This window comes from Triticum urartu, chromosome 2A (assembly GCF_056163025.1).
Source record: "Triticum urartu cultivar PI428250 chromosome 2A, HENAU_Tu73, whole genome shotgun sequence".
NCBI lineage: Eukaryota > Viridiplantae > Streptophyta > Magnoliopsida > Poales > Poaceae > Triticum > Triticum urartu.
The window spans coordinates 744,738,829-744,751,343 of NC_141874.1; the positions used below are offsets into that span (position 1 = coordinate 744,738,829).

At 46.0% G+C, this 12,515-nt stretch overlaps 3 protein-coding genes across 3 annotated transcripts; 2 read left to right on the forward strand and 1 right to left on the reverse strand.

Annotated features, from left to right (window-relative positions):
• The first annotated feature begins 2,702 nt into the window (after window positions 1-2,702).
• On the forward strand, window positions 2,703-4,009 carry LOC147987585 (uncharacterized). The gene is made up of 3 exons (XM_087542439.1): window positions 2,703-2,856; window positions 2,956-3,170; window positions 3,317-4,009. The coding sequence occupies exons 1-3, from the start codon at window positions 2,703-2,705 to the stop codon at window positions 4,007-4,009; spliced, it is 1,062 nt and encodes a 353-aa protein (XP_087398565.1).
• A 2,468-nt stretch (window positions 4,010-6,477) lies between these two features.
• LOC147987586 (uncharacterized) lies at window positions 6,478-7,985 on the reverse strand. The gene is made up of 3 exons (XM_087540378.1): window positions 7,905-7,985; window positions 7,655-7,801; window positions 6,478-7,158 (listed from the first exon to the last, which is right to left on the reverse strand). Exons 1-3 carry the CDS (start codon window positions 7,983-7,985, stop codon window positions 6,478-6,480), a joined length of 909 nt encoding a protein of 302 aa, XP_087396504.1.
• A 2,175-nt stretch (window positions 7,986-10,160) lies between these two features.
• Window positions 10,161-12,223, forward strand: LOC125534488 (palmitoyl-acyl carrier protein thioesterase, chloroplastic). Its single transcript, XM_048697700.2, has 4 exons — window positions 10,161-10,632; window positions 10,731-11,147; window positions 11,332-11,400; window positions 11,838-12,223. Exons 1-4 carry the CDS (start codon window positions 10,210-10,212, stop codon window positions 12,144-12,146), a joined length of 1,218 nt encoding a protein of 405 aa, XP_048553657.1. The 5' UTR covers window positions 10,161-10,209; the 3' UTR covers window positions 12,147-12,223.
• The last annotated feature ends 292 nt before the right edge of the window (window positions 12,224-12,515 follow it).

Here is a 12,515-nt window from a genome sequence, read left to right on the forward strand (position 1 = left end):
AGTTCAAGGCGGGACGTGGGTTGCGGTTGCGCCGGTCATGGGTGTCTCCTCGGACCAAAGCTGGTCACTTTCACTGCTCTTGGGGATGTTTGTATGTCGGGCGGCGTCCTGGGTGGCGGGAGGTGCGGTGTTCTTGGGCGGAACATACGTCTCAGGTGCGGGCGAGCAGCCATGGCCAAGCGAGTGCTCCTAAATGGAGTTAATTGCACAGAAGTACCACAATTCGGGCATCACATGCAGATTGGTACCATGATTACTAATTTTTGCGTGTCAGTACCAACATTGGTCTAAGTTTTTTCAAATTAGGCTAAAACGCGTATTTATACGTATTGACGCCCGATCCGATAGCTCGGGCCCACCCGTCAGGTGCCACGCTGGCCAATCGGCGTGTGCCCTCGCGCTGACTAGGACGAGCTGGTGCGCTGCTGCTCTCCAACCTGGTCCGGTCGCACCAGCTCCAGCCCGGCCGCACCATTCCCCTCCCCTCCTCCTCCTCGCTCGTTTCCTCCGTCGCCGCCGCCCGCGTCCCGACTGCCGGCCGCTGCACCGCCCCGCCGACGCCATGGTTTTGGAGGACGAAAGCAGCGACGAATGCGAGGGCGTCCACGGCGGCGGTGAGATGCCGTTCTGGCCTCCTAGCGGAACGGCTGGTGTCGACTGGGATGGCGGCGACGACTCCAGCTCCGCGTACTCGACCGACGACGAGGAGTCGATGTTACTCACCATGGAGCAGCGGTTGTGGTTGGCGCATCAGTGGGTGGCGAACCCTAGCAGCAGCCATGAGTTGACGCATGGACTTGGCGGCGTGCTGTAAGTACCCTTGTCCTCTTCCTCCTCTGATTTATCCAATTGGGCATTTTTAGGGTTTGTTCATCTTCTGCTTTATCCAGTTGGGGATTAGGTTTTATCCAATTGAAGTGACTAGTATAGGACAATTAAACTAACCTAGTAACATAGTGTATTGCACTCTCAAATTAGTTCAATGACAGTAAAAATTTGGGATTATTGTGGCTCTCCAAATTGTTCTGTACTGTCTGGTACTGTTACTTTAAATTGTTTTGTACTGTACTGTTGCTCTCCAAATTTTGCTATTGTGCTCAATTAGTAAATAATAGACTTACAGGTTACTTTAAATTGCACTGTACTGTACTGTTGCTCTGCAAATTAAGAGTAATTATAATGAATACATGAAATTTAATTTGTTCTGTAGTTTGGATGAAGACATTTGGGAAGTAAGGATCCATTTTGATGCAAGAGAGCCATTGGAGATGAAGCTGTGTGGTTCAGATATTACTTATCTGAATTTGGTTGCAGTGATGGAAACCCAAGGATTTAATGCATATGATTGTTTGTTTCACATTGAAAATCCATCTTTAGGAGAGAAAGGGCTGGATTTGGTAGACAGTCATGCAGAATTACAGATGATAAAGAGGAAGATCTAGGACAAATTGGTGCTTAATTTGCTAGTCAGGGCTTGTCCACCCCCTGATACTGATTTTGAGAGGCAGCATTTAGAAAAGCCAGACTTGTCCACTGTGGTGTACCAAGAGCCTATTGTTTATGATCTTAGTGAGCCTCCTATCTTAGTTGTTGATAAGGAAGGAGTAGTCTTTGACAGTCAATGTATCACACATCACCCTGCTGGTCCTGCTGGTGTTTGCACACAAGAAAGCAAAAATGCAACAGACAAGTTAAAAGCAGTTTTGGAAGAAGAAGAAGAGGGATATCAAGGATTTGAGGCTTATGAGGACAGTGATGCCTCTGATGAGGATGGTCAAATTGGAAGTGACCCTAATTACATGGTTGATGATGAAGATGTAGAGGTGGAAGAGGGAAAGAGACAGAGAGAGCTAGAAGCACAAGAGGAAGAATCATATGATGATCAATCAGAAGAGGAAGAAATGCTGCATTATGAGGGTGACACTGAAGTTGAGGACCCATTTGAGGTAGAACAAGATAGGACTTTTGAACAAGAAGAAGAAACTATAGTTGAACCTGTAAAGAAGAAGCAGAAGCTGCTAGTTAGAAGAGGCCCAACCACTAGGTCACATTGTAGTGAGCTACCAGAGGTTGAACCTGATTTCAGACCATCATCAGATGAAGAAGAGAAGGGGTTGTTGAGGGAGAGTGATGATGATGGTTTTGAGCCACTCTCTTTTGTCCTACCAAATAAAAGGAAGAGTAGGGCAAAGAAAAGGCCTGCTAGGAAGTGGTATAATGAGAAATTGGAGCAACCACATGAGCAACTGTGTATGAAGTTATGTTTTAGGGATCAGCATCAATTCAGAGATGCTTTGTTGAATTTGCACATCACCCAGGCCAGGAATTTCAGGTATCACAGGAATTCAGATCAGAGGATAATTGTTGAGTGTACAGATAAACAATGCCACTTCTTAATGGTGGCATCAGTTATAAAAGGGGAGAAAACCTTTGTAATTAAGAAGATGAGACTAGAACACACTTGCCCTAGTACCACAGAGACCACCAGGGTTAGTGCTAAGTGGCTAGCATAGAAATATGAGCATCTCTTTAGATCTGATATAACTACTGGTATTCAGACTATAATTGATGCATGCAATGAAAAATATGGTGTAGATGTGCCCAAGTGCATGGCATATAGGGCAAAGAACATAGCTATTGAAGCTGTGTTAGGAGATCACAAGAAGCAATATCCTAGGCTTAAAGACTATGCTCAGACTGTCATGGACACAAACCCTGGGAGCAGAGTAATAGTCACTACTGTTACTCCAACACCAACTGCAAGAATACCCCACCCAGACCCAAGATTCCATGCCATGTTCTTTTGCATGAATGGAGCAAGGGAGGGGTTTCTCAATGGGTGTAGGCCATTCATTGGTTAGTTCCTAAACCTTGTGCACCATTTACATATTGTAGAGCATTACATTTTGTTTCTCACTTGAATGTATTTAATGTTTGGAAATGTTGATTATGCAGGTGTTGATGGGTGCTTCATTAAGCTCACTACAGGTGCTCAACTCCTTGCTGCCACTGGTAGAGATGGCAACAACAACATATATCCACTGGCATTTTGCATAGTTGGACAAGAGGACAAAGCTAGTTGGTGTTGGTTTCTACACCAACTGAAAATTTGCCTAGGGGGAGAAGTGGGCAAGTTTGGACCTTATACTATAATGTCAGATAGACAAAAGGTATGTGTTTTGCAGAAGTGTTTACATTAGCTTAGAGTTTCATTATGTTTTGCACAAGTGTTTATAGTAGATTAGAATGCATATTTAATTCATTGGTGCATATTTCTTTAGGATGTAGCTTAGACTTGTTATATTGTTTGTGTCAGGGGTTACTGTATGCAGTGAATGCTGTGTTTCCAAATTGCAACCAAAGGTTCTGCCTTAGACATATATATGCAAATTTCCAAAATGCTGGGTTTAGGGGTGAAGATCTTAAGAAGTGCATGGATAATGCTAGCTATGCCTACAATGAACACAAATTTAATATTGCAATGAATGATCTTAGAGCTGAAAGTGAGGAAGCTTGGGAGTGGCTTACTGCAATACCAAAAAAGACATGGGCAAGGCATGCATTTGACACAAACTGCAAGACTGACTTGGTAGTGAACAACTTGTCTGAGGTGTTCAACAAGTACATTCTAGATGTTAGGAGAAAACCTATAAGAACAATGTGTGATGGGATAAAAGATAAGCAGATGGTGAGGTGGCACATGAAGAGAGAGAGTGTTAAGGAAGCAAGATGGGAGATAACACCTCATTACAGTGAGAAGCTAGAGGCTGAGAAGGAGAGGGCCAGATACTGCAAGCCAATACAGGCAGGGGTCAACTTATGGCAAGTTACAAGTGGGCAACAAAGACATGCTGTCAACCTGGAACTTCAGACATGTGGATGCAGGAAGTGGGACCTTAGTGGCATACCTTGCAACCATGCCATCTCTGCAATAAACAAGGCTAAAAGGAAACCAGAGGATTATGTCAGCAAATTCTTCAAGAAAGATTTTTATGCTGCAGCTTATTAACCAATGATCTTTCCTGTGCCTGGTGAGCATGATTGGACAAGGACCCCTGGTCCAGACATAGAACCACCTGCATTCAAAATCAAGAGAGGAAGAAGGAAAGAAAAGAGGATCAAGGGCAAATTTGAAGTACCAAAGCCAAAAGAAACTTCAAGAATGGGGACCATAACATGTGGCAATTGTGGTCTCCAAGGGCATAGGTACGCAAACTGTCTTAAACAGTTGACGCCTGAGCTAGCTTTGAGGAAGAATAAGCATGTGGTAATAATTTTTCACCTTGAAATATACTAATGTTTTCTTTCTTGTACATTTCTTTCTAGCATTACTAATTGTTTCCTTTTCTTTGCAAGGCTACTCCAAGTACCTCACAGCCAAGAGCTGCTGGTCCTTCTACTGCACCAACAGCAAGACAGCCAAGACCTGCTGCTTCTGCTCCTACACCACCATCATCTGGAAGAAGAGGAGCTGGCAGAGGAGCTGGTGTTACTTCTACTACAACACCACCATCTGGAAGAGGAAGGGGAGCTGGCAGAGGAGCTGGTGCTACTTCTACTACACCACCACCATCTGGAAGAGGAGCTGGCAGAGGCAGAGGAAGAGCTGGAAGAGGTGCTCCCAGGCAATATGCTGGCATTCCTACTGATGGCACACACACTGGATGGATGTCCTACTTCAATGCTAGCATGGGAGGAGGAGGAGCCATGTAATGTGAAATACTGTGGTGTTATTTTGGTTGAACTTGATGCTTGAGGTGGAGTACTGGTGGAGTACTCTAGTAATGTTGAACTTGATGCTTGTAATGTTGAACTTGAGGTGGAGTACTGGATATGTAGAACTTGCTACTGGATATGTGGTTGAACTTTAGGTGATTATCTGAATGTTGAACTTTAGGTGGTTATCTGAATGTTCACCTTTAGGTGGTTTTCTGAATGTTGAACTTTAGGTGGTTTTCTGAATGTTGAACTTTAGGCAGTTACTTGTGACAAATTAGTACCAATACTGCTGCTATCTGTTGCATGTCAGCATGGTGAAATTGCCCACATTCTGGAGTGAGCTCATTGGGGATCTGCGTGATGAAGTATGGAGGCTTAATGAAGCACGGTGACTCGGGGTCGACGGAGCCACCTAAGCCTAACCATTAGGGTTTACGGTGATTCGGGGTCGACGGAGCCACCTAAGCCTAACCATTAGGGTTTACGGTGACTCGGGGTCGACGGAGCCACTAAGCCTAACCATTAGGGTTTACGGTGATTCGGGGTCGACGGAGCCACCTAAGCCTAACCATTAGGGTTTACGGTGACTCGGGGTCGAGGAAGCCACCTAAGCCTAACCATTAGGGTTTACGGTGACTCGGGGTCGAGGAAGCCACCTAAGCCTAACCATTAGGGTTTACGGTGACTCGGGGTCGAGGAAGCCACCTAAGCCTAACCATTAGGGTTTACGGTGACTCGGGGTCGAGGAAGCCACCTAAGCCTAACCATTAGGGTTTACGGTGACTCGGGGTCGACGGAGCCACCTAAGCCTAACCATTAGGGTTTACGGTGATTCGGGGTCGACGGAGCCACCTAAGCCTAACCATTAGGGTTTACGGTGACTCGGGGACGGAGCCACCTAAGCCTAACCATTAGGGTTTACGGTGACTCAGGGTCGACGGAGCCACCTAAGCCTAACCATTAGGGTTTACGGTGACTCGGGGTCGATGAAGCCACCTAAGCCTAACCATTAGGGTTTACGGTGACTCGGGGTCGACGGAGCCACCTAAGACTAACCATTAGGGTTTACGGTGACTCGGGGTCGACAGAGCCACCTAAACCTAACCATTAGGGTTTACGGTGACTCAGGGTCGACGGAGCCACCTAAACCTAAACATTAGGGTTTACGGTGACTCGGGGTCGATGGAGCCACCTAAACCTAACCATTAGGGTTTATGGTGACTCGGGGTCGACGGAGCCACCTAAACCTAACCATTAGGGTTTATGGTGACTCGGGGTCGACGGAGCCACCTAAGCCTAACCATTAGGGTTTACGGTGACTCGGGGTCGACAGAGCCACCTAAACATAGGCTTCCAATGCATGATATAACATAACCATCTAATAATCCAGTGCTAACATAACCATCAAATAGTCTTCCAATGCTAACATAATCATCAAAACCTAGTGCATGAGAAATCATAATCTGAAGTCTAGCAAACATAACATAGAATATCTGATCCAGCAAACATAACACACATAACACACAATACTTACTACAGTTCAACATATTATAAAGTACACAACCATTGTTCACAATACATAGTGGAGTTTAGATGCATAGTTCATCCTTTTCTCACAAAAGGATGAAAAGCATATCTACTACATACATACACAACCATAGTTCATCTTAGAGAAGTTCACATTTAGTAGAGCCATACACTACACAACCATCATGCCCAAAAGGTCAGCATTGCCCACTACTCTCGTATTCATTTTCTTCACTTCTCTAAGATGGCCTGGATCCCCTTGATCTTCTCCTTCAGCTTCTCCTCTGCCTTAATCAACCCAGCAATCTGAAGCTCTAGCTTCCCCTTCTCTTCACCATGCTTTTCCTTTCCCTTAAGCAAATCAGCAACCTGAAACTTCAACTCTAGCTTATCTTGGGTGAGCTTCTCCTCAGACTTTGTGAGCTCTGCATTCTTCAACTCCAAGTTCATCTTAGCTTCAGTAAGCAATTGCTTATCAGTAATATGCTTCAACTTCAGGTTCTGGATGACTGTAGCTTGAGCTCTTGTCAGGTTCAGTAGCACATCATAATTCTGCTTAAACTTCTCAAACTCTGCATCTTTCTTTGCCATCTTTGCATTCATATCAGCCACCAGTTCACTTCTGCATTCATGCTGATATGTAATGGCAGACTGCAGATGTCTGAAATCCACCACCCTATCCTCCTGGAAGCTCATAAGCTGATGCACATCTTGGACTAGCTTGTCATAGTTGGCCTCCAGGTTGTTCTTCTCTTCTGTCAGATGGTGGATAGTGAAAGAACTTTCAAGATTGTCATTCACCCTAGCACTTTTTGCATCTTCAACCATTGCCCATAGCTTCAACAATGCATTCTGCATTGTTGGGGGCCACTGGTGATCAACCCATTCAACAAAGCCACAATTGCTACCTTGCTGCAAAAACAACAACAACAACAAAACAGTTCATACATCAAGTAATTACACAAAATCACTGCAGTTGCCAAAAAGAATGTCTAAATTTAGCATCAGACCACTACATTTAACAAGAGGAGCAGCCACTTGAGTAGCTGACTGACTAGTTTAGTTACTGTACTATTCATATCAAGGAGTGTTCAAATATTTGTAAGCTACTCTACTACCACTATTAACATAAATTACTATGTTAGCACCAGACCACTACATTTAACAAGAGGAGCAGCCACTTGAGTAAGAAAAAATGTACTCATGCTTGACCTAAATTTCTATTAACATAAATTACTATGCCATTGTACTCCAGCAAAATATACTCATGCTTGACCTAAATAAGCTACTCTAACCACTATGAACCAAAATGTTGATAGCAAGCAGAGTACTCCAGCAAACAGAGTTCAATATGGCACTGACCAAGTAAGAAAAAAAATCAGTATGCCTACAATCTTACAATCCATACCGGCTGTGCACATGCTAAAAACCTCCTGCCTGTGTCTGTTCCTTCAAAGGCAACAAGCCTCTCAGATGCCATGCCGTGCTTCTCACATGGAGACATCACATCCAGCTCAAGCCCCTTGTAATCTGGATCTTCAATGCTGAAAGGGACCTGCAGAAGCTCGCAGAAAGACAATGGCCAAATCAAAACCTAGCGATATCAACCAAATCAAGAAATCCCAAATCTGAAACCCTAACCCTAACCCTGTACTGACCTCGCTGAGACTGTCTGTGGAGAAAGACTGCATGTACGGGAGGCTAGAATGGTCGTCGCTGCTTTCGTCCTCCAAAACCATGGCGTCGGCGGGGCGGTGCGGCGGCCGGCAGTCGGGACGCGGGCGACGACGACGGAGGAAACGAGCGAGGAGGAAGAGGGGAGGGGAATGGTGCGGCCGGGCTGGAGCTGGTGCGACCGGACCAGGTTGGAGAGCAGCAGCGCACCGGCTCGTCCTAGTCAGCGCGCGGGCACACGCCGATTGGCCAGCGTGGCACCTGACGGGTGGGCCCGAGCTGTCGGATCGGGCGTCAATACGTATAAATACGCGTTTTAGCCTAATTTGCAAAAACTTAGACCAATGTTGGTACTGACACGCAAAAATTAGCAATCATGGTACCAATCTGCATGTGATGCCCGAATTGTGGTACTTCTGTGCAATTAACTCTCCTAAATGGCGCCTTATGCGCCAGATGTAGAAGGAGTGCTCACGCGCCGCTCACTCGTGAGCCTGCCCAATAAACAGGGCAAGCAACTCGCTCGGTTCCCTACTTCGCTTGGTTCACTCGTTCCTTGGTTCGCTTAGGGCCCGTTCGGAACTCCTCTGGCTTCCAGACTCTAGAGAATCGCGTGAGAAGCCAGCCGAACAGCTCAGCTCCTGGAATCCAGCTTCTGGAGAACGATCAGACCTGCATGCAAATTTGTGGAGCTGCTATCGCCCAGCTTCGTGAAAAGGAGAAGCGGGAGTTGCTCCAAATTACGTGTGAATGCCCTTCTGAAGTGCCATCGAACCGTTTTTCTCTCGCTACAGCTGGGCACGAACCGTTTTCTCTCGCTACAGCGGACCAAGTAGCTACCGAACGCTCGCTAGCTCCCCCGAGAAGCCAGCTAGCACTAGCTCCGCGAGAAGCTGGCTCGTTCGGGAAGCTGGAGAGCTTCCGAACGGGCCCTTAGTTCTCAGTTGACCAGTCAACGTTGACCAATGGCATGGTTGACTGATGACTTTGTAGAAACAAAAAAACAAAAAAGGAAAATTTTCATGAGTTTTAAGAATACATAAAAATAGAAAAGTTCATGAATTTGAAAAAAGTTAATAAAAATTTAAAAACATTCATGAATACGAAATTTTTCATAAATCTGGAAAAAAGTTTAAGCATTTGTAAAAGTTCACCATTTTCTTAAAAAAAGTTTCACAAAATTTGATGAATTTTTGCTATTTTTTAAATCACGCATTTGAAAAAAAAGAAATACACACAAAACTGGAAATAAAAAACCCGCACAAAACATAACAAAAACCGGTCCAGAAACCAATAAAATGACCTGAAGCTTCCCAAAACCGAAAACCGGGACGAGCTTCGCCTACAACTGCCTTAGACCAGCCCATTGAGATCGGCTTCAGGCGTCACGTATAGTGCGATAAAAAAGAGTTCAATGAGGCGAGCCCAAGGTTGAACAGGGGTTTGTGCCAGGTTGCGAGAACACTTGTAACTGGTGGTTAAGGCGCTGAATATGATTTGGCACAACCGTGATATGACAAAACGGCGTGATGACGCACACGCACACGCTAACAAAACAAAACTTCTTCTTGCATGAACCTTCTAGGCTAGAAGGTTCATGCAAGAAGAAGTTCTAGCCCTGATTGTGTGGTGGACAATCTCACATATAGATGATGATTAGTAAAACCGTGAAAGTTTATGCAAGCTACAAAGAGTGAAGCCTAATACACGATTCTAAGAGTGAAGCGCGGTGTGGTATCAGTAATAAGATTTTTCTTTAACATAGCCAGTAGGACTTTCTAGACCAATGAATATACGTGAGCCTTCCCACGCATGATTTAATTGTTCATACCATTGGATTGTATTCTATTGTAAAAGAATCTAAGGTGTCCCTTTATACTCTTGTGATGGAAAAATCAAGGCACCTTGCAACAACACGGAGGCGTCAAAGTATATGAGCGCCGTACCAAAACTTTAGTTTTTACAACTCCAAAAACAAGTGCAACAGGAGGGAATGAGCACGCCATTCTTGTCCGGATTAATTTCGCTTCAATATATAATTCCTGTCGTCAGCGAAGTATGCGGAGTTTGCAGCATTGCTTGTAGCGAAGCAGGTACAAGAGGACAGTTTAGTTTCTTGTTCCTTGTCCTCGGGAGCGAATACTACCAAACCCACTGTGAGATCCGCCGTTGCGCCACTATAAGAAACCCACTGCTGCAATGATCGATCTCCATGTTCAATTAACTATTTACACCATCACACGAACAAGGAAGGAGGTTAGTGAGGTGCAACTCTCTGCTCACATCTGCATGGCTAACACAAGCTTGTCGTCGGGTGCTATCTACTCCTCGCGCGTGCTCAGATACTACCACTCGCGCATGCTCGTCAGATGCTCCTCGTCGGAGAGGGGAGGGCAGCAGCGGAGCAACGCGGCCGTGAGGGTCAACGGGGCTGCGCACCGCGCCACGCTGCAGGTCGGGGCGGCGCTGGAGACGTCCATCAACGAAACGCTGGCGGAGCTCAGCGCCCCGCTGCTGGCGCCGGCACCGGCGACGGACGGACGGGAGCGCAGCCGGCAGAACATCCCGACGGAGAAGCAGGCCGAGGATCCCTTCCGGCAGGCGCAGATCGTGGAGGGCGGCGTGCGGTACCAGCAGACGGTGGTGGTGCGCTCCTACGAGGTCGGCCCTGACAGAACGGCCACACTCGAGACCATACTCAATCTTCTCCAGGTACGGACGTGCTCTATCTATCTTGTTTAGCTAGGCTCATTTCTGACTCACGTCGTCGAGGGCACATAACTTATGCATGCATGCACGTACACAAGCAGGAGACAGCATTGAACCACGTGTGGATGTCGGGTCTGCTTGGCGACGGCTTTGGCGCGACGCACGGCATGATCAAGAGCAACCTCATCTGGGTCGTGTCCAGGATGCACGTCCAAGTCGATCACTACCCATTATGGGGTGATGTGCTGGAGATTGACACGTGGGTTGGCTCGTCGGGGAAGAACGGGATGCGGCGGGACTGGCTCATCCGCGGCCGCGGCTCCGGCAACATCTACGTCCGGGCAACCAGTACATGGGTGATGATGAACAAGAACACCAGGAGGCTGTCCAAGATGCCCGAGGAGGTCAGGGGTGAGATCTCGCCGTGGTTCATCGACCGCCACGCCATCCGCGAGGAGGCCACCGAGAAGATCATCAAGCTCGACAGCAACGCCAAGCACGTCGACTCTGACTTGAAGGTAATAAGCTTCATTCGTTTGATTTGATGCACACCTTTCCTGACGTTCCTAGGCTTAATTAACTTGTTTATTCGGTTAACTTGTCTGACGTTCCTAGGCACTTTTTTAAGATCGTTCTGTCTGCAGTTGTCCTGCTTTGTTGCCTTGTTTCTCACATCTATCTACGACTGGATATTTTTTGCAGCCGAAACGAAGCGATCTGGACATGAACCAGCACGTCAATAATGTCAAATATGTACGCTGGATGCTTGAGGTAATAATAATATACGTACCGCGCAACTTTTCTCCAGCAGGGAGCATATATAACCCTTGTATTCATCGTTGTACAACTTTCAGTCCTAACTATTACCCACTTCGTCCGAATAAGTTTGTCCCTCAAATGGATGTATCTAACACGAAGTTAGTGATAGATACATCCAAAATTGAGACAAGCTTTTTCGGACAGAGGGAGTACTGAATTATTTAACATTTATTAGTCAAATTTATATGCAAGTTTGACCCTAAATTTATAGTCAAATTTAATATTTTATTATTTAATAAACTCAGATAGACGGAGTAGTTGGGTTGGGAGAGCTCCTGGCGGAAGAATAAAAAAACACAACTAAACACAACTCTCTGAACTTTGTATTAAATCAGCGATAATTAATATGGATCAGAGAGAATGGTAATTTATTTGTTGATCGTGTGCAGACTATCCCCGATCAGTTCCTGCAGCATCACCAGCTTAGCAGCATCATACTGGAGTACAGGAAGGAGTGTGGGAGCTCGGATGTGGTGCAGTCTATTTGCCAGCCAGACGAGGACTCGGTCTCTCCAAGCGAGAACGTTAGCATGGTGAGGGGACCCTCACTCTTGCCAGAAGTCATCAATGGCCACCACAGCTTGGCTGGTGCACTACAGCAATGGCCAACAAAGTACACGCACCTTCTGCAACTGAAAGCAGGTGATGTGCATGAGGAGATTGTTAGGGGTAGAACCACATGGAAGAAGAAGTTATAACAATCTCCAAGACAATGATATTGATTATTTTCCATTTGGAGACAAATGATTGTCGGCGACAGCGATGGGGATGGTTTGTTTCCAACCGTCGGATGTTCGTAGTAGTGCTGGTACCATGTTGAACCGAACAATAAGGTTAGTAGTGTCGTGTTAGACGATACAATGAGGTTCAGTTTGTACAATGCATCATTATTTATGTGTGTTTGCTAAATCTCAGCAGTGTGTGTGTGTGATGAAAGTTCTGTGCATGTTGTAAATCTCTATGATCACTGCAATCCTAGCTGTGGAAGTCACGTGGGGATCCGAACCACGTCTGCCTTAAGCTTCAACACTAATTTCTTTTAGCAATTTTCAGCGTTCGCACGGTTT